This window comes from Schistocerca americana, chromosome 2 (assembly GCF_021461395.2).
Source record: "Schistocerca americana isolate TAMUIC-IGC-003095 chromosome 2, iqSchAmer2.1, whole genome shotgun sequence".
In the NCBI taxonomy this organism is placed as follows: Eukaryota; Metazoa; Arthropoda; class Insecta; order Orthoptera; family Acrididae; genus Schistocerca; species Schistocerca americana.
In genome coordinates, this window is record NC_060120.1 from 911,131,194 (window position 1) to 911,155,442 (window position 24,249).

Consider the following 24,249-nt stretch of genomic DNA (forward strand, 5'->3'; position numbering starts at 1 on the left):
TTCCACATATATTGTTGTCTGTCCAGTCTCATCTGATGTAATAACTGGCATTTATTAATGTCTTCAGACTACATCTTAAACAGTTTCTTAGTAACTGACAATGATACACAAGAAGGTCACTTCTTTTCATTATAATTTTGTGTTCATTAATTTTTTGTGTCTGAAACTAAGGATTCTGACATATATTAACGAATGTGACCTACTACATCTGAATAATTTCATCTTGTGAAGAGTAACACATAATTTTTTTATGGCAGATTGTTCTTTTATCTTGTAATGCTGATATATTCGGCAACAAACAGCTTCTTATTAGCATGACTCTTAAGTTTGTTACTTGATGTCATGTCTTCCTCCTTTGACCAGGTGTCTATAGCTGAGATGAATCAGTCTCTTTCTTTCCTGCACAGTACTTTCACTTGCAAACTTTCGTGACAGTATTTTTATGAACCATGCCTTTGTCTCTCTTTTACGAAATATTCCTGCACTGAGCACACATATTCATGTGTGTAACCATGCAGAATGTGTGCAGAGTGCTGAACTATCCATCCAGTAACCACACTTTTCAACAGCCGTCAGCTACAAGCTTCAGACAATCTGTTGCACAAAATAAACACACTGCACAGAGAAACAAAGTATGCTATGAAAACTGATCACAACTGTTGGGCTGCTGGCCACATGCATTGTTCCGCAGCAGGGTGGTGCCCATGTATCACAGTGATTTGACGGTGCTGAATGGAGCGAAAGGCTGACCACATGCTATCCTGATTGGTTATGGCTATGGTAGCAGCCCCTGAAATGGCTAGATGTCAATCACTTTGTTATTCTGATCCAGGGATACATATTCTACTGTTGCCACTGTATATGCTTTATAGTGTCTTGTGCTTCACTATTCATTTCATCTCTATTTAATGGACTTTTATACTGCTAGGAAAGTTACAGAATCTGTAAATTTGCGGGGCTTATGTAACTGTAATCATTTGATGTCTTCCATCTAAACATATAACACAAGTGAAGTAGACAACTTTTAGCAAGAAACCTCAAAATTGAGAAAGCAGCGAGGAAATACATTTAATTTAATCTCGAAAATTTAGAGCTGCACAGTTTTATTCCCATTGGAAGTAGTGAAGTGATGAAGGAAGAATTTTTTTGGGTGTGTTTGAGAGTGGGGCAGGGGGTGGAGAGAAAGCTTGAAGCTGTTTAGAATCTTATATTTACAAATACAAAACAAACATGAAAGACAGCTTCAGATGAAGAGATGATAATAGGGTGCAGATTTTTAATTGATAGTCTCACTGAAATGGTGTGTCCTACAATTATCAGTCTTTAGGGTGAATATCAGGAAACACCTATTAGTGAGTTAGAGTTTCTGTGCAGAAAGTTAAGTTTCTTTTTTTTTATCTTAATACTTGTAAGGCATCTTACAAACAGGAGAGTGGCAGTCATGGACATCTTATATAGAGGATAGAAGAAAATAAAATGTAATATAAGATGTTAGAAAGTATGGCTAATGGCCAGAGAGGAACCTACTTAATAAAGAACAAGGACATGGGCCTCTGCCACTAATGTAGAGTATTTTCATGATTGTTTCCAATTTTGCAGTAATTAGACAGGGTGTGCTGGTTGAGATTGTTGGTTGTTTGCGGCTTACTTAGCATAATGAGTTTGTAAAGTGACAGTAATTAAGTATTCAGTCAATGTCACTAAAAATTTTGTATTGGGATACAGTAGCCACTGCTGATAGTATGAAAAGTTATTATGCAGAGTAGATTGTAGTTTTAAGGATGAGTTTTATGAAACTGTAACCTTGCTTGAAGTAGTTGAAACTTTCTATTTGTAAGAAGTATTTTCTTTGGCATGTAGCTGCCTATATTTGGGCCAAGCTGAAATAATGAGAATAATTAAAGGTATGTGGAAAATTGGTTGTGAAAGGACTTTTCTCTTTGTTTGTATACAATTGAGGAACTGTCTAAAGCAAGGGCTCCGCTGAATCATATGTTCTATTTGGAGAGAGCTATGTCAAAACAAAACTTTGCCTAAACAGATGTGATGTGCCAGATAAGTAGTTCATAAATAGCTGCAGATCGGTATATGCTTATTATAAATACAAAGTAGATGTTTGCAGTTTTCATCTATAATAGTGTTAGATTAGCAATTCAGTGTGGTTGTGCTTTTGAAAGAGAAGATTAATGACTTGTGGAATATTATGTAGAAACCTTAGTTTTCAAATTAATCATGTTTTTAAAGACTTCACATTACTGAAATATTTTTTTTTCTTTCTCTTCAGGGTAACCAAATACTTGCCAATGTCTCACCGGATGAATACTCGAGGATTATTAAAGTTTTAGAGGATGCTATATTGTCTACAGATCTGGCAGTGTATTTTAGGTAACTTTTATCATAACTTTATCATACCTGTAGAATAATGGATAATTAAGCCTTCAGCAAATTGCATTAAACTCTTGGGTCTCAAACAATTGAGTTTAACTAAATTTCTTTAAGAATATTCTAAACAAATTTCTTTCAGAGCAGTTGAGTTAATTTAATTGCAAATATGAAAGATGGGCACAGATATAAGGACATTAGCCTATTTCACAATTTTGGAGAAATCAACTTTATTTCAATAGAGACTTTGTTGAATAGTAGGAAAAAAAAAGCGGTTTCATTTTCCATGTCACAATGTTTCCTCACCATTGCACTCTTTAGGTGAACAAACCATCAATGAAAACATCCTAATGTCCACTTTCTGTTGTTTGTCATTGTTTTATAATAATATGTTTAACAAAATTAAAGTTGTGTGAGGTAGCATTTCCAAATTTTTGCACAAAGTAGGTAAATGGTAAATTTCTGGGGGGTTCAAATAGTCTTTTGTGCAGTTATTTCTTCTACTAATATGACACTCTTTCTTCTTGCCTCTAAGGAAGCGAGGCACTTTTTTCAGTTTGGTGCAGTCCGGAACGTATAACTGGATGCGTGACGATCACCGAGAACTACTGAGAGGAATGACGATGACCGTCTGTGATCTTGCAGCCATCACAAAACCATGGGACGTAGAGAAGAGGGTATGTCAGCATTTATTAAATAAAATTATCATTTGTTTTTGATAAGTAGTGTTGGATATAGGCTAGAAATAGAAAATAGTGAAATCTCACTATACAAAATTGTTATGTTTAGGCAAAGATAAGTGAAGGAACAGGAACTGTTGTCAGACTTGATGCTCTATCATGTATCTGTTGATGCAGCTCTCCACACTAATCTGTCCTGTGCAAGCTCTTTATATCTGCATAACTCCTGCATCCCACACCTATTTGAACCTACTTACTGTGTTAATCCCTTGGCCTTCTCTGATTATTACACCTCACTTTTCATCCATTACCAAAGTGATAGTTCCTCGATGCCTCAAGATGTAGCCTACCAACTGATCCCTTCTTTTGGTCAAGTTGTGCCATAAATTTTGTTTCTCCCTAATTTGATTTAATACCTCCTCATTAGTTACTTGATCTACCCATATAATCTTCAGCAGTAATCTGTAGTGCCACATTTCAAAAGCTTCTGTTCTCTTTTTCTCTGAACTGTTTATCATCCACATTTCACTTCCATGTGAGGCTACACTCCAGACAAATCTAATTCCATCAGTAGTCATCAAGTTACCTTCCATTAGGAATGTGGGTCTACTCAATGATTCTGATACGACTTTCAAACGATAGAGCACAACAATTAGTCATCCTTTGCTTTCAGGTTTTATTCAGCAAATCTAGATTTTGGCTAAAGCCTAGCCATTATTAATGCAATATTTCATAGTATCAATGCATGTCCTAGTATGTCAGTCCTTGTTGTTTGGGCTTCTGTAACAGTTCATTCAAGACTCAATGAACTGTGACAGAAGCCCAAACAACTGGGACTTACTAGGACACGCATTGATGATGTGAAATAGTGCATTGATAATGGCTAGGCACTAGCTGAAATGTAGATTTGCCAAATAAAACCTGAAAGAAAAGATGACTGACTGCTGTACTCAATCATTTGAAAGTCCTCTGTATTGCCTTATTTAATCTGACTACTTCCCATTACCCTTGGTTTACTTTTGTTGTTTTTCATTGTGCAATCTCTTTTCAAAACACTATTCATTCCATTAAGCTGCACTTCCAAGTCTTTTGCTGTCTCTAACAGATTTATAATGTCACTGGCAAATGTCAGAGTTTTTATTTTTTCCTCCTGAACATTAATTCCCTTTCCAAATTTCTCCTTGGTTTCCTCTGCTGCCTGCTAAGTGTACGTATTTAATAATATTGGGGTTAGGCTGCAGCACTGTCTCATTTTTTTCTTGACCACTACTTCCCTTTCATGTTTTTTGACCCCTATAACAGCCATCTGGTTTCTGTACAAGTAGTAAGTTTCTAGTCCCTGTATTTTATCCTTGCCACATTCATAATTTTACAAAGAGTGTATTTCAGTCTAAATTGTCAAAAGCTTTCTCTCAGTCTACAAATGGTATAGACATAGATCGGCCTTTCTTTAACCTATCTCCTAAGAAAAGTTGTAGGGTCAGTATTGCTTTGAGTATGTCTGCATTTCAGTGAAACCAAAACTGATCTTGCCTAAGGTTGTCTTCTACCAGTTTTTCCATTCTTGTATATTTATAAATTAGTGTCTGTATTTTGCAACCATGGCTTATTGAATTGATAGCTTAGAAATACTTGTACCTCTTAGTACGTGCCTTCTTTGTAATTGGAGTTATTATGTTCTTCTTGAAGTCTGAGAGTATTTTGCCTGTGTTTTATATCTCACACACCATGCAGAATAGTTATGTCTCAGTTGTCTCTCCCAAGGATCTCAATAATCCTGAGAGAATGTAGCCTTCTCCAAAACCTTTGTTTTGACCACATCTTTCAGTCCTCTGTCAAATTTTACTCTCAATACCATAACTCCTATCTGATTGTCATTTGCTTTCTCTTCCACTTCTATAGTTTTGTCTTAAAGTTCACTTCCCTGCATTCCTTCCACCTTCCAACTCTCCCTTCTGTGCTTAGTACTAAAGTACCACCTCAACTCTTTATAGTCATACAGCTGCTTCTCCTTCCTCCAAAGGCCACTCTGTAGGTGGCATCTGTCTTTGTCCTAGTTAAGCATACTTCTACATGCTTGTGTTTCTCATCTACCCATTCCTGCTTTGCCATTTTTCACTTTCTGTCATTGTTATTTATAGGCAGCTGTATTCCCTTTTGCCTGCTTCATTTTATACATTTTTATACTTTTTTTTCTCTTGCCATTTAAATTCAGTATCTCCCTGTGTCACCCAAGGATTTATAGTGGACCTTGTCTCTTTCCCTGTTTGAGTCTCTGCTGCTGTGTTTCATCTATCAAGGGTGCCCTATTGTATTCCTTTCCCCTGTTTCTATTAATTGTTGCCTAACACTTCCTCTTAAACTCTCAACCACCTCTATTTCTCTCACTCTATCCAGATCCCATTGCCTTAATGTCCTACCATTTTGCAGTTACATAAGTTTTGATCTGCAGTTCATAACCAGTATGTTACGCTAAGAGTCCACATCTGCCTCTGTAAATGTCATACAGCTTAAAATCTGGGTTTTAAATCTGTCTTATCATTATATGAGGCGACTTCAAACAGTAAGTTACACCTTATTATGGCAGACTAAGTAACTTTTATCAAATGCTTCATCACACTTCTAAGTCAAACAGATGATAACACTATTTTCAATGTAGTCACCAAGTCTCTGTAAACAGTGGTTGGGTCTCGATGATAGAAAACCCTTCTAGGTCATAGAGCCATTGGCGAACAGCTGTGCGAGAATTCTCATCATTGCAAACTCTGCAAATCAATTCCTTGATTCCTGGAACATTGTCTTCGGTTCATCCCGATGGCCTTCCTTCCTGATCAGCAACAACCATGTCTGTGCAGCCTTGGTCAAATCGCTAGTACAATTTCACTACAACTGGAAACAACATTGCATTTGGTCCATATAGTCCACAACTTCATAGTGAACTTAAGTACAATTTTGAAGTTTTGCCCACAAAAAATGTGGTGTCCCGCATTCTTCAGCTTTGGAGTACATCTTCAGTTGCCACACCATTTCACTTTGATACGCCTATTATCTGCACTGTGGCAGAACTGTTTCTGCAAGAAACCCTAAACATGTGCTCTCTTCTGACAATGCACCACTCTTGTTGCGTGATGGTGTTAGTGTGAGACAAGATCTGTAATTTGCACCACATATAATCAGTAGAAACACTGGAACATGTGAGGCAATACTGACCTTACGACTTATCTTAGAAGAAAGATTAAGGAAAGGCAAACCTACGTTTCTAGCATTTGTAGACTTAGAGAAAGCTTTTGACAATGTTGACTGGAATACTCTCTTTCAAATTCTAAAGGTGGCAGGGGTAAAATACAGGGAGCGAAAGGCTATTTACAATTTGTACAGAAACCAGATGGCAGTTATAAGAGTCGAGGGACATGAAAGGGAAGCAGTGGTTGGGAAGGGAGTAAGACAGGGTTGTAGCCTGTCCCCGATGTTGTTCAATCTGTATATTGAGCAAGCAGTAAAGGAAACAAAAGAAAAATTCGGAGTAGGTATTAAAATTCATGGAGAAGAAATAAAAACTTTGAGGTTCGCCGATGACATTGTAATTCTGTCAGAGACAGCAAAGGACTTGGAAGAGCAGTTGAATGGAATGGACAGTGTCTTGAAAGGAGGATATAAGATGAACATCAACAAAAGCAAAACAAGGATAATGGAATGTAGTCTAATTAAGTCGGGTGATGCTGAGGGAATTAGATTAGGAAATGAGGCACTTAAAGTAGTAAAGGAGTTTTGCTATTTGGGGAGCAAAATAACTGATGATGGTCGAAGTAGAGAGGATATAAAATGTCGACTGGCAATGGCAAGGAAAGCGTTTCTGAAGAAGATAAATTTGTTAACATCCAGTATTGATTTAAGTGTCAGGAAGTCATTTCTGAAAGTATTCGTATGGAGTGTAGCCATGTATGGAAGTGAAACATGGACGATAAATAGTTTGGACAAGAAGAGAATAGAAGCTTTCGAAATGTGGTGCTACAGAAGAATGCTGAAGATTAGATGCGTAGATCACATAACTAATGAGGAAGTATTGAATAGGATTGGGGAGAAGAGAAGTTTGTGGCACAACTTGACCAGAAGAAGGGATCGGTTGGTAGGACATGTTCTGAGGCATCAAGGGATCACCAATTTAGTATTGGAGGGCAGCGTGGAGGGTAAAAATCGTAGGGGGAGACCAAGAGATGAATACTCTAAGCAGATTCAGAAGGATGTAGGTTGCAGTAGGTACTGGGAGATGAAAAAGCTTGCACAGGATAGAGTAGCATGGAGAGCTGCATCAAACCAGTCTCAGGACTGAAGACCACAACAACAAACATAATCAGTTAGAAATCTTCTGTTTTGTTGCAGGTCTCTTCCATGTATACAACCTGCTTACATGAATGATTCTTAAACTAAGTGTTCACAATGATTAAATTATGCTCTGTGCAAAATTCTACCAGGTAGCTTCTCCTTTCATTCCTTTCACCCATCCATGTTCTTCAGCTACTTTTCCTTCTCTTCCTTTCCCGCTATAGTATTCCCATCTCCCATCACAGTTAAATTTTAATCTCCCCTAAATAACTGAATAATTTCACAGGTCTATCAGCAATATTATGCTCGTTCAATCCCTTTATCCATCAAGGCATCTATTTTCATCAAAATATCTTCACTTAACCCACATTTGGAAAATACTAAACAACTAGGCAACATTCTCAATACTGTTTCTCATTATCACTTTCTTTTTGATTGTGTTCTGTTAGTAGTTCCTCAAAATGACAAATATTGGTGTAGACATTAGCAACATAGTTACTGGTGTGTTCTTTGGATCTTACAGAGCATTTATAAATGAATATCGGGGTTTTAATGCTTTATAGTATTTATTACATTAAACTTACAGTTATAAATGATATGTCACGTTAAAGAGCAACTCAAACAGTTTTACCAAGAACCTTATAAATGTTCACTGGCATAGCAAAGTACGTGATTGGTTGAACTTCACTGTACCCAAGTGCTGGATAGGCCTCAAGGGGCCCAATGACAGGGCTTGCTTTGCATGGCCTCTACGTTCACCCGACCTAACGCTATGCAATTTTTTCCCTCTGGGGCTTCATCAAGGATCGTGTGTATGTGCCTTTGCTACCACCATACCTCCCTGAATTAAGAAACCGGATTGAAGCAGCTGTTGCTGCAATTACTGAAGACGCGCTTATCAACGTTTGGGAAGAACTTGGCTATAGACTTGATGTGTGCCGTGTGACAAATGGTGCTCACATTGAACATTTATAAGGTTCTTGGTAAAACTGTTTGAGTTTCTCTTTCATTTGACATATCATTTATAACTGTAAATTTAATATAATAGATATTATAAAGCGTTCAAGCCCCGATATTTGTTTATAAACACCCTGTATTTGTGACGTCTTACTATGATGTGATTTGTATCAGTAAGGTTACAAAATTTTGTAAATGAAAATATGGCTACATACTGACCATGAGAATTCTTGTGTTCTTACTTCTTATATGTTCATACTTTGCTCCTTTCTGTGCAAGAATAAAGTTAAGTTGTCAGTAGTAGAGGTCATGTAGGCTTTTTGTTATGTTTCTGAATTCTGAATGCATTTTCAAATTGTGACTGATTTGTTACAACAAATGGCAAAGGAAAGTAATTGTTTTATGATGATGATGTTAGGATGCTTAGTTTTTTTAAAGTTGTTTACATGAGGTTTGAGGATTGATACCAGATGTTACCCTTACAGTGTGAACTTCAAGATTTTGCCAACATATAAAATGTGTGGCATGTAAATGAGACTGCTGTCAGAAACGTTTACCCCAGACAGAGTTACAACTAACTTTCATGCCCTTCAGTATACTCGTCGCCGCTATCTATACACCACTACATACATGTCTTCCATTGTTCAAAAGTAATGCTGTAGGTCATTCATTGACACCCTCTTCAACAACTCTGGTCTTCTTGCTTTCACCTCTTCAATGGACTGGTCTCGAGTCTTGGTCCAGCATACTGTTTTTATCTGCCAGGAAGTTTCATATTAGCACATACTCCACTGCAGAGTGAAATTTTCATTCTGGAAACAGCCCCAGGCTGTGGCTACACCATGTCTCCACAGTATCCTTTCTTCTAGGACTGTTGGTTCTGCAAGTTTCTCAGGAGGACTTCTGTGATGTTTGGAAGGTAGGAGACCAGGTACTGGCAGAGGTAAAGCCACGAGGACAGGTTGTGAGTCATGCTTGGGTAGCTTAGTTGGTAGAGCACTTGCCCACAAAAGGCAACAGGTCCCAAGTTCGTGTCTCAGTCTGGCACACAGTTTTAATCTGCCAGTAAGTTTAAGAATGAAAATGTGTTCCCTTCAATGCACTTTTGGTTTTCAGAAACAGATAAACATCACAAGGAGCCAGAAATGGTGAATATGGAGGATCTTTGACCACAGGAATGCAGATTGTTTGCCAAAAACTGTTTCACAGATATGGCGTTGTGGGATGACACTTTGTTCTGACGAAAAATCCATGCATCATTCTTCCACAAATCCAGTTTTTTCTTTCTTTTTCTTTCCCTAAACTTGATTAGGGTTCTTTTAGTATTACTGATTAACGGTTTGACACTCAGGCACCCTTCCAGGCATGATAATGCTCCTGATATCGAAAAAAGAACTACCAGCAGTGCCTTCAATTTGCACTTACTCATTTGTGCTTTTTTCTTTTTTTGGCAATGTGGGTGTTTCCTAGTGTACTGATTGACACTTTGTTTCAGGATTATACTGGAAGATCCATGTTTCACCGCATGTTATGACACATGTGAGCAAGTCCAATTCTTCACTGAGTCATTCCATGTCATGAGAGAAAATGTTCTTCTGATGGTCTTTTTGTTCCGGAGAGAGATTTTGTGGAACTAGTTTTGCACAAACCTTTGTCATATGTAATTCATCACACAAAATTCGTCTTACTATATTTTGTTCATCTTCACATCTGCAGTCATCCAAATGCTCAGACATCGATCATTCTACACAATTTTGTTAATTTTTTAAATGATTGCTCCAGTTCTTGAGCTCACGGATCAATGGGGACATCCATCACCCATTGCCTCTGCAGATCACTGTTGGATATAAATATTTTTTGTTTTGTTGTCATTTACATTATTTTGTGAATACTGTTAATGTGTTTCAGTTTTTGATTTCCCTCAATGAAAATTTATATTAACATTTCAGGGGTGCCTTATGGTCTGAAAGTAATCTGTATAGATTGAAACTTGTCACCATTAATAAAATATCCCCAGCTTGCAATCAATATTGAGTGTGTATTACACTTGGATTTAGATCACTGTTTCTTCCAAATATGTTATCAAAAATCATAATGTGAACTGTCTGAAAACATGATGTTCTTATGTAAACCGGAGTACTGTGTGACAGTTGAGTATTTTGTTTTAGGTGGCAGAACTGGTGTCAAGTGAATTCTTTGAACAGGGTGATATGGAACGTCAGGAACTGAACATCACACCTATTGTGAGTACTATTTTTAAAATTTTGAAAGAAAATTTGGTATCATATTCAATAGAATTTTAAGCTTAGGATAACTGACACTATTTTTTCTACTGCATGAGCATATTAATTCAGATATTCCATGTCTTTTAATATCTCGATCTTTTCATTATCTGCCAAATGCTCATCAGCTACCATTATTTCCTCATTTTCAAATTAAGTGACAACTGAGAAATCAAGTTGAGTGTGGCAGAGCACACCTCTTTTAGAAAACAAGCTTTGTATCAAATTCGCAACATCACAACTATTTTGTTGGTGTATGAAAGTGGGCTGAGTAGTATACTGTCTTCCTCTAGTCATAAATTCACACAAAGATATTCCGCTCATGTTTACTTAAAACATGTCTGCCACAATTTTTCTTATTTATTTCATGAAAATATATCTCATCTACAGTTATAGTATGATTTAAAGGTAAGAGTATTTGTCATACTAAATAAGGAATGTTAAGGCAGGCCACACTTATTATTTTTGATGAAACACTTTATCTTAAAATTTCAAGTATCCAAGAAACATTTCTGGAACTTGATCCTTTAGGATAGCTTCTAACTCTTTCAGTGATGCTTTTTCAATCTTACTCGTGCCTGTAAAATGAGGAACCTCTGATGGTTTCTTTAGTTTTGGAAACAGACAAAGTCACATGGGACCATTTCTTGCATGTATGGAGACTGGAGCATTGCATATTATTTTTGACCAAACCTTCAGAAACAACAAAGTGAGCAAATGTGTTATTGTGGTGAAAAAGTCATTAATTCTTATGCCAAGAATTCAAGCATCCCCTCCCCCCTTTCCCCATGATTGCTTCATGCAAACTTGTAAGTAGTACTCCTTGTGGCAAGAACGCATGGCACATTATGCTGTTAAAATCGAGGGAGGCATTGAGTATATGTTTCACATTTGACTGCACTTGTTGAGTTTCTTTTTACTTGGCAGTCCAGGATGCTTATCCTCAAATGACTGAGCCTTGGTTTCAATGTTCTATCATGAAACACCTGTTTTATCACCTGTTTCAGCACATTTCAATAGTTCTGCATTATTGTTGACTTCATCTAATGACTTGTGACCAATTTACATTCACTGCTGTTTGTTTTCAAAATTCAACAATTTTAGAATAAACTTTAGTATCATATCCTTTACAACCAAGATTTCTCCAGAAATTTTTTATGATGGGCCACTTGATATGCCAACTTCATCAGCAACTTCTCTGACTGTGATTTGGAAATCATCCATAATAATTTCTTTCACTTTTTCCATGATTTCATTGGTTGATGTTATGTGAGACATCCATGGCGCTCATCATTTTCAGTGTCTTTGTGGCCTTCTTCAAAATACTTACACCACTCATAAACTCTTCTTTCACCCATAGCAAGCTCACCAAAAGCTGTGTCTAACACTTCTAATACTTGATCCATTTTTATACATAATAAATAAACACCAGTACTACAAAAATACATGTAACCTTTCTGATAGCTAATGTCTGACTAAATATCCAATTTGGCTAACAATGTACAGATAATTTTCGGGCATGTTTACCAACACAGCAGTGAAAAAATTACACTAATTGGACTAGTACAATATGTGAAATTACAATATGCACATTACTTTTTGACCACACCTCTTATCTGTTAGTGTTCTTTTTTCTAAATTTACTGCTTATTTTATACCCTGGGTAATGCTTCACATTTCTTACAGGATCTAATGAACCGAGAAAAGGAAGACCAGTTGCCCCTAATGCAAGTTGGATTTATAGATTCCATATGCCTTCCAATATATGAGGTAAGAGATAATTTCTAAGTTCATACCACTGATGCTTAACTGTTGTCCAGACTGAATTATCTCCCTTTCAAATATCCTTGCTGTGTAGCTCATTTATGAGAGTAACTTCACCTTTCTGAACATTTGAAGAGTGGAGATGGAAAACCCTCCAAGTGCCATATCTGACATTTGTCAGGAGGCATTTTATCCCTGTTTTTAGATAACTAATTTGTACCCAAAAAATTGAGAAAATATTCTGATACAACAGATTTATGCCGTGCACCATATCAATACAAAAAATAATGAGAAAAATTAGAAACTTTACTAATAATGTTCTAAGTTTCTTATCAGGTAACTGACTGCTTCTAAGTGCCAATATGAAAGCTCTTGCAAGATGATTCTTGCAAAGAATAAAACAACCAGTCATTGTTAATATGTCTATTTATTTACACAAATACTGTCATTACCATTTTCAAATTGATGTGTTGATCATAAAATGGTTTTTCATGTTTGTATTACATTTTTTGTTGTTCACATTATTTGTTGGCTGTTTTCTTTCTCAGTAATTAATGTAACCAACAAGAAATGTAACAGAAATATGAATAGCCACCTGAAGATGAACCTATCAGTTGAACACTGGTAACAATGGTATTTTTATTAACAAATACCATCATCAAAAGTGGCTGGTTGCTGTTGCCTTCTTTTCAAGAATTAATTTGCGTTTTGTACAGAGCCACAGTCTCAGAAATGTCAGTTTTTGACAAAATAACAGGAAGGAAGTGTTTGTGTTTCTGCATTTGTGTTACCACAAATTAAATGCAGTACTTCATTATTAATGGTACTTGGAACAATGTTAGATTAAAAGTATCTGTGCCTGGCAAGAACACGTAATCAAGGAACAAACAAAGGTTGTTGTGAGTGGAGCACTTTATGAACACCAAGTACATAAATGAAAAAGCTAATGACCAAAGCAGAGTTGATATCCAGATAGCAGCTAGGTGAGGTTTCACAGAGCTCATGTGGTGTATTAAACAGGACTGGCCAGCAGTCACTCACTCAGATTCTTGCTGGTATTGGATCAGTCAACATGACCCTGTAATTGTGTCTCTTATGGTGCCAGATAGATACTAACAGTAGTGCCTCAGATCTGCTACTGATATATGCCATTTGTGGGACACAAGAGGTCTAACAGGGAGTGATGCCTGCACCCATGCGGGGTTTTGGACAGACTGACTCCAGTGATAGGGATGGAGTGATAAACCATGAGGAAGCTGTGCAAGGCATTGTCGGTAGATGGCGTCTTCAAGGCCTTCTCCATGTGAGTCTTGAAGTGCAGACTATCCACTTAGCCGCCACACAGGAGGCAGGGGGTAATGGTGCAACGGCCAGATGGCTGATGCCACTGCAGCAATAGAATGCTTTAAACTGAGCCAACGTAAGTTGGAGCATGTTGTCAGACACCAGGGTGCAGGGTGCCCCCTAATGGCAAAAATACTCTCAAAAATACAAATAAATGTTAGCAGGGGTGCTGGTCAATGACATGTGTGACAAATGGAAAGTTTGGGAGGGCATCTTCCACCAGGGACCATATAGTACCCTGAAATGGACATGTACCATCTTACAAGATTGGTTCGGTAGGGGCCATGGCGAAAAATGTTGAGCCGGGGAAGCTAGATTGAGATAGCATGTAGGCTTTGATGCCGGGTGTGGGAACTTAACTCCTGGGCAATGCTTTCATAGGCCTCATCTTCCATTTTTGTGCATGAAGGAGCTAGAGGGTGCAGGGATAGGGTTGGGGTGGAATGACAACCCGGTAGTCAGTATCCTATGTGATCAATATTAAGGTGCCCTGCATGATGTTTAGCCAATAGCACAGTACAAAATAATTGTGCTCTAGCTAACCTTCCGGCCTGCTGACAAAGTATTGTGCAGCACTGGATCACAGGAAAATGCTGAAGTGATCTCATTTGCCATCAGCAGGTATTCATAGAAGGATGTTGGGACCTATTGATGCAGGGAAAAGCAAACAGTTTCCTGGAGATTAAATTCCACACTGGGGCAAAGAGGGAGGTGGTACAGGGTGTGTTCACTGGTGGGGGGAGGGGGGGGGGGGGAAATAGGGGTGAAAATGGATTTTGTTATGGAAGCCACTTAAAAACAATTTCTAGCACTGCAGATACTGTGTCATCTTATTTGGGAGCATAGACCGATACCCAAACAAGGAAATAAAGGTGAAATTTGCTGCTGTACAGATATACATGAAACTTCGTGCCTCCATAAATGGTTGCTGAATTCCCCTTCTCAAAGTGGGAATAGTTGAGCTGTGCACCATTTAATGTTTTTGAGACAAGGCAGTTGCATGCTCTGAATTATTTGGTAACTTGTGACAAAGCCACCGCAGTGTTGCACTGCGGTGTATGGGCATTGCCAGTGTCAACAGCAGACCGATTGTGTAATGCGTCAGATATGAGGCTGCCTTGAAACTGTCCTTAAGGCACTGAAAAGCCTGTTGATAGTTGGTGACCACACTAATTTGACACCTGCACAGCTGATTGAGAGGGTGTTCAGTCTGCGAATCTTGGGGAATTAAGTTGATGTAATGTGTTATTTTTCCTAGAAATGACTGGAACTATTTAAAGTTAGTTGGCTCTGGCATCTTTGTGATCGAGTTGACATGGTTGTGTGTGCACATGATATCTTTATGAATAAAGAATGCACCCCAGGTGGCTGATGCTGGAGACACGGAAACTGAACTTTTAAAGTTGGCAGTGGCTGTTTGAAAAAGGGTTTCAAGATACTAGTGATGTTCTGCATATGTCACCCCCCTCCCCCCCCCCCCCCCCCCCCCCCCCCCAATGATAATAACCCAGTTAGTTGAGACAGTGCAGAATACCATGAATCAACTGTTCCAAATGCTTTTGTAAAATAATGGGTGCATTCACAATACCAGACAGCAAATGATTACACCACCTATACAAGCTCATTAGTGTATTTAAAACTAGTAACTTCCATGAATCTCATCAAGCAGCAGTTTAAGGTATGCATCTTTAAATCAGTTTTCAGTAAATAGCGGTCCCAAGATCGTTTGGACAACAAGTCCTCTGGGTGAGGCACTAGAGTATATGCCACTATGGCTGACACGTAATTAACTTGGTCCTGTACTGTGAACCCAAAACTGGTAAGGACATATCAGTTGAAAATCTTATTATCAGTAGGGGAGCACCCAACCAAGAAGGTTAGTTTGTGTCCAATGTGTTTATATTTAGCTGCCAATGACAGTTCTCTGAGAAGAGGACTGAACCTGCAATAATAAGACAGAACACTGTGGTGGGCCCAGTGCAGCAAAGGGGAACCAAGCTGCTGATATTCCTTGTGGATTAAACACACGGCTGGGCCCGTGAACAGTTGGACAAGCTGAATGGCATCAGAGCCAGTGTGAGCTTGCTTGCTGGTTCTATGGTCATGATTGTATCTACCACAGCATTTTTCTTCTGTTACCTTGGAAAAAATGGCTGGTTGGCCAGTTGGTGACAGATGAAGGGCAGGTGAAAGCTCTTGCCACAGGCCCAACATTTTGCTGCATGATGTAGGCATCAGCTTCCATTATATTCAGTGCCACATTCCAGGCAGAACTAAAGGTTCTTCAACATACATGTCATACATCACAATGCCAAGAAGGGAGGGAGCTTGTGATCCACCCAAAATTACAAAAAAAGGTCTTGCAACATTGATGAGGGAGCAAAATAGGCAACATAATAAGTATTTCACAAAACACTAGCAGTCTGGTGAGATATGAGGGGCATAAGTAGATGACGATGATGAGTTTGGAATCATGAGTTGACTGGTACTTGGATGGTGACTAACGGCCTGGGAAAGCTTAGTGTCATTTGTAAAAACTTTCTGAGCCTCCGAAACAGCCTCAGAAGAATTAGCAATTGGAAGTACTTTACCAAGACTAGGAATGGATTTAGCTACAGCTTTTTTGGTGACCTCCCTGTCAGGGGTAGGGTGCACAATCCCATCTCAAATCAGTGATTCCACATAGGAGACTTTTCTGACATCTGAAATTGTGCTAGCTAAGACAATTCACTAGGGTCCAAAAGTGGTTTCAATTTTTGCACCACTTCATATAAACAAGTAGTAGAAGACAAAAGCAAAGCACTTTGCTGCCTGCAAGACAGTGGATTACTGGACTTGCCAGCTCTCAGATGACTTGCTGAAAGCAGAAAATGGCTTGGGGAGGGGGGGTCAGCCATGGCCATCAACTGTGATGTGTTTGTTGCTGCTGGGACATGAGCTGTAGAAAAGTGGCCTGCTGCTGCCAAAGTGGCCTGTTGCTGCCAAAGTGGCCTGTTGCTGCCAAAGTTCCATTAACTTGAAGTCCATAATACTGAAACCAGTGGCAAAAGGATTGCCATAAGCATGATAAGGTAAGAACCCATCACCACTAAATGACCACACCTGGCACAGATGTGTAATCAGGGAACAAAGCTAAATTTGTCGCGAGCAGAGTGCTGTATAAACATGAAGAACATAAGCGAGAAAGTCAGAGTCTAAAGCAGGGATAGCAGCTAGGCAAGATCTAACAGAGCTCATGTTGTGTACTAAATAAGACTGGCCAGTGGTCGCTCGCTTTGCTCTATGCTGCTGTTGGGTCAGCACACCTCTGGTGGCAAAGGACAGATACTATCTGTAGTGCCTTGTGTCTGCTGTTGACATCCTGCACCTGCATGGATATTAAAAAGTTTTTAACCAGTGGAACTGCTGTCAACAAGAACCAATTCTTATATCTTTTAAATTTTAGAACTCCAGGTGAAGCACAGTTTGGCACGAATACCATTTGCCATCTACTAATTAATGTTTGAAAGACTTTCCCTGTGGTTTGCTGCTGGGCCAAGTCAGGAACATGCAGCAGAGTACCATGAACACAGTAGCAAGGAAATTGTGTTTTGTGAAAAAATGACACTTGGAATATTTTCCATTAATTCCATATTTGTAAATAATAAATATGTTTATATATGTGTAAAAGGATTCAGAATTATCAACACCTACAATACAAGGGTGTAACAATTTGTGGGGATATGAAATGGAATGATCATGTAGCCTTATTCATAGGCAAAGCATTTATTTAATGGTGCTGGGAAAATGTAGTCTGTCTCCAAAGGAGATTGCTTATGCAACACACACATGATCCATTCCAGAATAATGCTCAAGTGTGCAGAACCCATACCAAATAGGTGTGACAGGGAATGACAATATCTGTTCCTCAGGTTTGTTTGTCTCAAGGGAAAATATCAGGGAACACTGGAAAACAGTAACTGGCAGTCACTTGAAGGCAGTGTTAGCAAATCTGTGAAAGCCTGCTTAACAGAGTTTCATGAAACAGTGTTAAGTGAGGAATGTAGGAATATACTGTATCATTCCTACACACAAAAATTTTCATTTTATATCACTGCGCTATATGCTTTGTCACTAAAATTATATTTGAGTCAGAGTTGGTCTAAAGCAAAGATGGAGGTGATGAAGTTATCAAGGAAGTAAGGAAAGACATAAATTATGTTAGCTGGATCATTCTGCTATTACAGTCTGAAGGACATATTTACATCACGAAACTTTTGTAACAAAGATAAAGTTTATACAATTATCTTGTGTAACTCTGGATTTATCAGGTAGCAAAGATAAAGTTTATACAGTTGTCTTGTGTAACTCTGGCTTTATCAGAGACATGGAGCACACTCAAATTAATGGGAGACAAACTGAGAATATTCCACTGGAAGATAATTAGAAAGAATTGGGGACCCATTAAGGAAGAAACAGACTACATAATTATTGTGAGCCATTTGACATCCACAGCTGGGTAAAGGCCTTTAATAGACTTTTTCCAAGAATTAGTGTCATCAGTTATACACATCCATGTGGCTCCTGTATGTTTCCTTAAGTCATCTATCCTTCCTTCCAGTAGGTCATTGTCTCTGTCATTTCTTATCACCTGGAAACTAGCACCTTGTACCTAATATTATAATGGTTGGACAACCTCAAATATACAATGACACATCCAGTGGTGAAAAGAAGGAAGCCTTCTGATGTTGATGCAAAAAAATGACTGAATGGAGGATTGAAATTGATAACTTTTATCATCATTTGAAATTGATAACTTTTATCATCATGCACAATCACCAGTCCATTAAATTAATTTTATTGAGCATTTTAATGTTCCAGTTTGTTTCAGCTTCGATTTATTGGTAATTGTGGGTTCTCACATCTTCTTTACTCTGACAGTTATCAACACTATCATTTATTGGCATATTCCCTTGTTTTCATGGATTGTGCCTCTACTTTCTGACAATAGTTTCACAATTATGATCTCTGTTTTCTTTTATTGTTATTGGTGTTGTTCCTTACCTTGAAAGATGTGTCACTTTCACCTTTCTAACATTTCAATTATTTATCTACCAATATTACGAGAAGGAAAGTTGCTACTCACCATATAGCGGAGATGCTGAGTCACAGATAGACACAACAAAAAGACTGTCAATTATAGCTTGTGGCCGTTAAGGCCTTTGTCAACAATAGACACACACCTGCACACACTCACACAAACGCATTTCACACACATGACTGCCGTTTATTTCTGTGGCAGATCAGTCACTACTGCACAGGTAGATTGAAATATATAAGTACTACAAATAATTTGCAGCTCTATATTGCACATCATAAACTAAAGTTCAGGTCTTTGGTGTAGCAGGTAAACATTGTTGCCACACACTGCATGTAGTTGTCTAACTTCCTCAACTGTGAATTTTCTGTGGCATACAACTAGAAGACTGGAAGTACAGCAAAGATTGGCTCATGCTGAGTCACATCTCATCATTCCTCTGATTAATTCACTGACTACATAAAAATTTACTGTGTACTAGAATGCAATCATTTGCAGAATCTTTCATCAAGGTAGCACACATGGCAAGAGATCAGCAATATTTTTATTCACTTATCATTGATAATAGGAGGGTGCTCAGATTGTTCTCGGATCCAAGAGCTGGCTGAACTGCAGTAGTAAGTTCTGTGATACTTAGTGGGTCAGGAAACCTATATTGGAAAAACAGATTAGATGTCGTATGAGAGGGAGTGTTCAATGCAGTTGAGTGAATTTACCTGGTCACCTATAATAGGACTAGGTGAAATGAAGTTAATTGTTATAACAACAAAAATAATCAATTTTTGACAAAATAATTTAATTGGATAGATAAAAAAATCTACTCGTTTACTTGGTGAGTAGAAGTTAATTGTTAGGTATTTTTACCACCCACCTGATTCCATTGTGACCATTTTACAATCATTCAAAGAAAGTCTACAGTCAGTGGTGCTTAAATATCCTGATCACGCAATACCAGTTGTAAATAACTTTTAACCTACCAAGTATAGACAGGGACATCTATGGGTTCATTGTGGGGGAGGGGCTACAGACATACAGACTTGTCAAGTACGTTTGAACACATTTTCTGAAAACTGTCTTCACCTGTTAGTTTGGCAGCCCACATGCAGTGGAAATACCTAAGACCTTGTAGCTATAAACAGGTCAGACCTTATCGACAGCATCAGTATAGATACAGGGATTAGTGGTCACACTGTCATTATAGCAACTGCATTCACAAAAGTTAATGAAAACATTAGGAGAGAGTTTCTGCTAGAAATTGCTGGTAAGCAGTTGTTAGCATCTCACTTAGACAGTGAACTGACATCACATAGTTCCAATAAGATGGACATTGAGGAATTATGGATAAAGTTTATGCAGATTGTAAATTGTTGTCTAAAGAACTATGTACCTAGTAAGTGGATTAAGGTTGGAAAAGACCCACCAGGCTTTAATAATGAAATTCAGAAAATGCTGAGGAAGCAAAGGCTGTAGTACTCTTGGTTTAAAAAGAAGGTGCAAATGATGACAGGCAAACGTTATGGAAAGATTTATGTGCCACTCATACAGCTATTACCACCATAATACAGTAGCAAAAGATCTGTCCGAGAACCCAAGAGAATTCAGGTCCTACGTCAAACAGCTAAACTGGTCTAAGACTACCATTCAGTCTGTTGTTGACTAGTCCAATGTGGAAGTTGAAGGTAGTAAAATGAAAGACAAAGTATTAAATTCCACATTTAAGAAATCATTCACACAGGAGAATTGTGCAAACATACCACTGTTTGATCATTAAACAGAGTCCAGTATGGAGGACATAATAATAAACACTCCTGGTGTAGAGAAACTACTGAAAGAGTTCAAAACAAATAAGTCATCATGCCCAAAAGGAATCTCAGTTTTGTTTTAGAAAGAGTAGTAAACAGCATTGGCTCCTTACTTAGCTTGCATTAACTGCAAATCTCTCACCCAGTGTGAAGTCCCAAGCAACTGGAAAAAAACACAGGTGGCTCCTGTGTGTAAGAAGGGTAAAAAAATGGATCCACAAAATTACAGACCAGTATTTCTAATGTTGGTTTGCTGCAGAATTGTTGAACATATTCTCAGTTTGAATGCAATAGAGTTTCTTGAGACTGGGACACTTATGTCCAGAATTCAGTATGGTCGTAGAAAGTATCGCTGATGGCAGAATGTAGTTTGCCCTGTTTTTGTATGATATACTGTGAACTGGGATGGAGGGCAACAAGCAGATTCCAAATTTTTAGATTTTTCAGAAAGCATTTGACACCTTGTGCCACTGCAGATTGTTAACGGAGCTACAAGCGTATACAATAGATCCTCACATATGTGAGTGGCTCGAGGATTTAGTAAGTAACAGAAGCCAATATGTTGTACTCAATGATGAGTGTTCATCAGAGAAAATGGTATCACGAGGAGTGCCCCCAAGAAGTGTGACAGGACCACTATTATTTTCTGTATATGTAAATGAGCTGGTAGATGAGGTGGGCAGCAGTCTGTGGTTGTTTGCTGGTCATGCTGTGGTATACAGGAAGGTGCTGAAGTTGAATGACTGTAGGAGGATACAAGCTGACCTAGACAAAATTTCTAATTGGTGTGATGAATACCAGCTTGCTCTAAATGTAGAAAAATATAAGTTAGTGCAGATGAGTAGGAAAAAATGAGCCCATAATCTTCAAATAGAGCATTAGTAGCATGCTGCTTGACAGTCACACCAGTTAAATATCTAGGCACAATGTTGCAATGCAATATGAAATGGAACAAGCAAGTGAGGATTGTAGAAAGAGAAAGGAGGATGGATGATAGAATTCTGTTTATTGGGAGAATTTTAAGAAAGTGTGATTCACCTGTAACGGAGATGCATATAGGACATTATTGTGACCCAATAAATAATAATAAATTCACTGGTTTTAATAAGACTAGTGATGGGTGTTGGAAGAAAGTTTGACAGCAAAAATGGTTGTTTTACCTCTAAGTCTCTTGGGTGTAATTTTGAGAGACCTACAGAAAGGGAATGAGGGGATGTTATATTAAAATGGCAAAATTGTGCTTCTGAAGTAAATGAAGTAATTGGAAGCTATGCAAACTACAGTGTTTATCATGTGGTAAACTAAGGATGAAAGGATAAATAAAACTAAATGAAATAGGGGAAATGATGTAATGAGAAATTTAGTAAGCAACAAAGAGGTGGAAGGATCTTCAGAAATAAACAGAATACAATAATTGACACAAAATAAAATAAAATATGAGCCAACACTAAATTAAGTTACAAAAACACAAAGAAGCAATTTACTTAAGTGTGAAAGAGCAGTAAAGAACACAAAAAGTAATGAAGGTGGGAGCTGAGCTGTGGTGGAGTTAAATATCAGTAAGTAATAAACCATTGCAGTACTTTCTCTCTCTCTCTTTCTCTGTCTCTCTCTCTCTCTCTCTCTCTCTCTCTCTCTCTCTCTCTCTCTCTCACACACACACACACACACACACACACACACACGCAAAAATCAGTTTATGGTCTAATTTTTCAACTGTTTTCTGCTCAGCACCATGTCATTGTGAGGACTTAACTCCAGATGTTGTTGTACATGGTCTTTAGGTTCCATGCATTTGTAATATCTGAATTCTGGATGAAATTTTATTGAAACTGTATAAAAAGTTGACTTTTCCACCCTTAATCTCTGAACAAGGGTGGGGGGGTTCAAAAGGTTAAAATTTCATAATCTGTTTGGCATGCTGTAAGCTGTACTACTGCAGTCTTGCAAACAACAGTTTCTAAGGATGTTGTTGGCATTAGCAAAAATCTTCTATGTGTAAACCTGTATTGTGCTTTAAAAAGATCCATTGTTTGACAACAAATGTTCGTCACGAGAGCTATAATGTACACAGTTTATGACATGACTTAATCACACACCGAAAAGCTTTTTGTTTTTTTCCTTACAATAATATTTTAATGGGAATGACTGGGAATAGGTTGTAAAGAGAAGCAGATTTTTTAACGTCTTTGTGCATGGTATTCAAACTACTACATATTATTAATAAAACAGTTGCAAATGAAAGAGCTACTCAGCTACAGGATTCTGCCACTGCTTATGCAGCAGTGTATACTTTGTATTTATGCTGGGAGTTTTTCAGTGGGAAATTCTTGTTTGTGTCTATATTTTAATAATGGGAGATTATTTTTTTCCTAACTCCTCTTTGTACACACTAACAGATATTTTAAATGTAAGTTGCAATATGAGACTTCCTTTTGTAATTACAGGCTTTTGCAGCCCTGTCAGATAAACTGGAACCTTTGGTGGAAGGTGTACGACAGAACAGAGTAAACTGGCTGCGACTTGCTGGTGTATCACAGGATGAAGACCATAATGAACTGGAAGAACTATAGTTGAGACAGGTCACAATTTTTCTGTATTGCCAGGGGCATGGGGAGTCTTTAAGGAAGACATACATGCACCAGTGGAAGTTTTTACAAACCAAAGTTCAAAAGTAGTACATACTTCAGTTTCTGTGTCTCATGTGTGTATGTATGGATGTGTATATGAGTGAGAGAGAATGTTTGTATAAATGTATGTTACTGTGTTGGATGTGGTACCATTATTGCCAACCCTTCTGTCTCTAGCAGTTTTTGTAAGTAAAATTTGTACAGATTGTGTAAATTATATGTATATTTGGTGTACTTTAATGTATATTGCCATTCCATTCTGCTGTTTATTTATTTATCATTTGTTTTGATGCCATAACCTAAGACTCAGTAACTGAGTCTTTGATCATAGTATTTCTACTCAGGTTTAACTTTTGAAGTGTCTTGTTATAGATGCTTAGTAATTAAACAATTAATTTAATGCCAAAGGATACTTGTTTTCAACTTGGAGTAATGTGTTGTAAAAGAATTATTTTCAGTTCCTCTTTGTGCAATAATTATTTCATCAATGTGTTTCCCACCATCTGTTTTTCTGATTGAATGCTATCACCATTTTTTTTTAATTTGTTCACATTCATTTATCTGGAAATGTGAGAACAGTTTTGTATCACTGGACCAACAACTGATGTATATTTTCTAAAATTTCGCAGTTTTTAATTGAAGTATTATTTCAAGTTGGAATTAACTTTTTATTTTACATCATTTGATGTAGAAAATAAAATATTTAAATTATTGCAGAATTGAATCTTATTTCTGTTTTCCTTTTTACCTCTGTTGGTTATTATGGCTGAAAGTGGGTTGTGCAGGCTATGAATTATTTTCTATGAAACTGCGTCACAACCTCGGGCAACATGGAAACACTTTCTATAATTTGGGCTACTTCAGCAACACTGAAATGGTGTTGTGCATAGAACTAACAATGAATACATCTGAGCAATCAATTTCCAAAGACATGAATTCCTCTAACGAAATATATTTAGTTTTTTGTGCAATATGGGCAAATCCTAGGTATTTATTAGTCAAGAGCCT

At 37.7% G+C, this 24,249-nt stretch overlaps 1 protein-coding gene across 4 annotated transcripts in view; it reads left to right on the top strand.

Annotated features, from left to right (window-relative positions):
• The window catches only part of LOC124595930 (dual 3',5'-cyclic-AMP and -GMP phosphodiesterase 11-like), a 317,214-nt gene extending 293,257 nt beyond the window's left edge, over window positions 1-23,957 (top strand). For 3 of the 4 annotated variants that reach the window (XM_047134846.1, XM_047134848.1, XM_047134847.1), the window contains 5 exons: window positions 2,285-2,385; window positions 2,918-3,059; window positions 10,511-10,585; window positions 12,311-12,394; window positions 23,059-23,957. In XM_047134846.1, the coding sequence (XP_046990802.1) occupies window positions 2,285-2,385; window positions 2,918-3,059; window positions 10,511-10,585; window positions 12,311-12,394; window positions 23,059-23,184 (528 nt within the window). In that variant the 3' untranslated portion in view covers window positions 23,185-23,957. Of the gene's footprint in view, window positions 1-2,284; window positions 2,386-2,917; window positions 3,060-10,510; window positions 10,586-12,310; window positions 12,395-23,058 lie in introns of those variants that run through there. The other variant, XR_006978262.1, reaches the window with a different exon arrangement.
• Window positions 23,958-24,249: the final 292 nt, after the last annotated feature.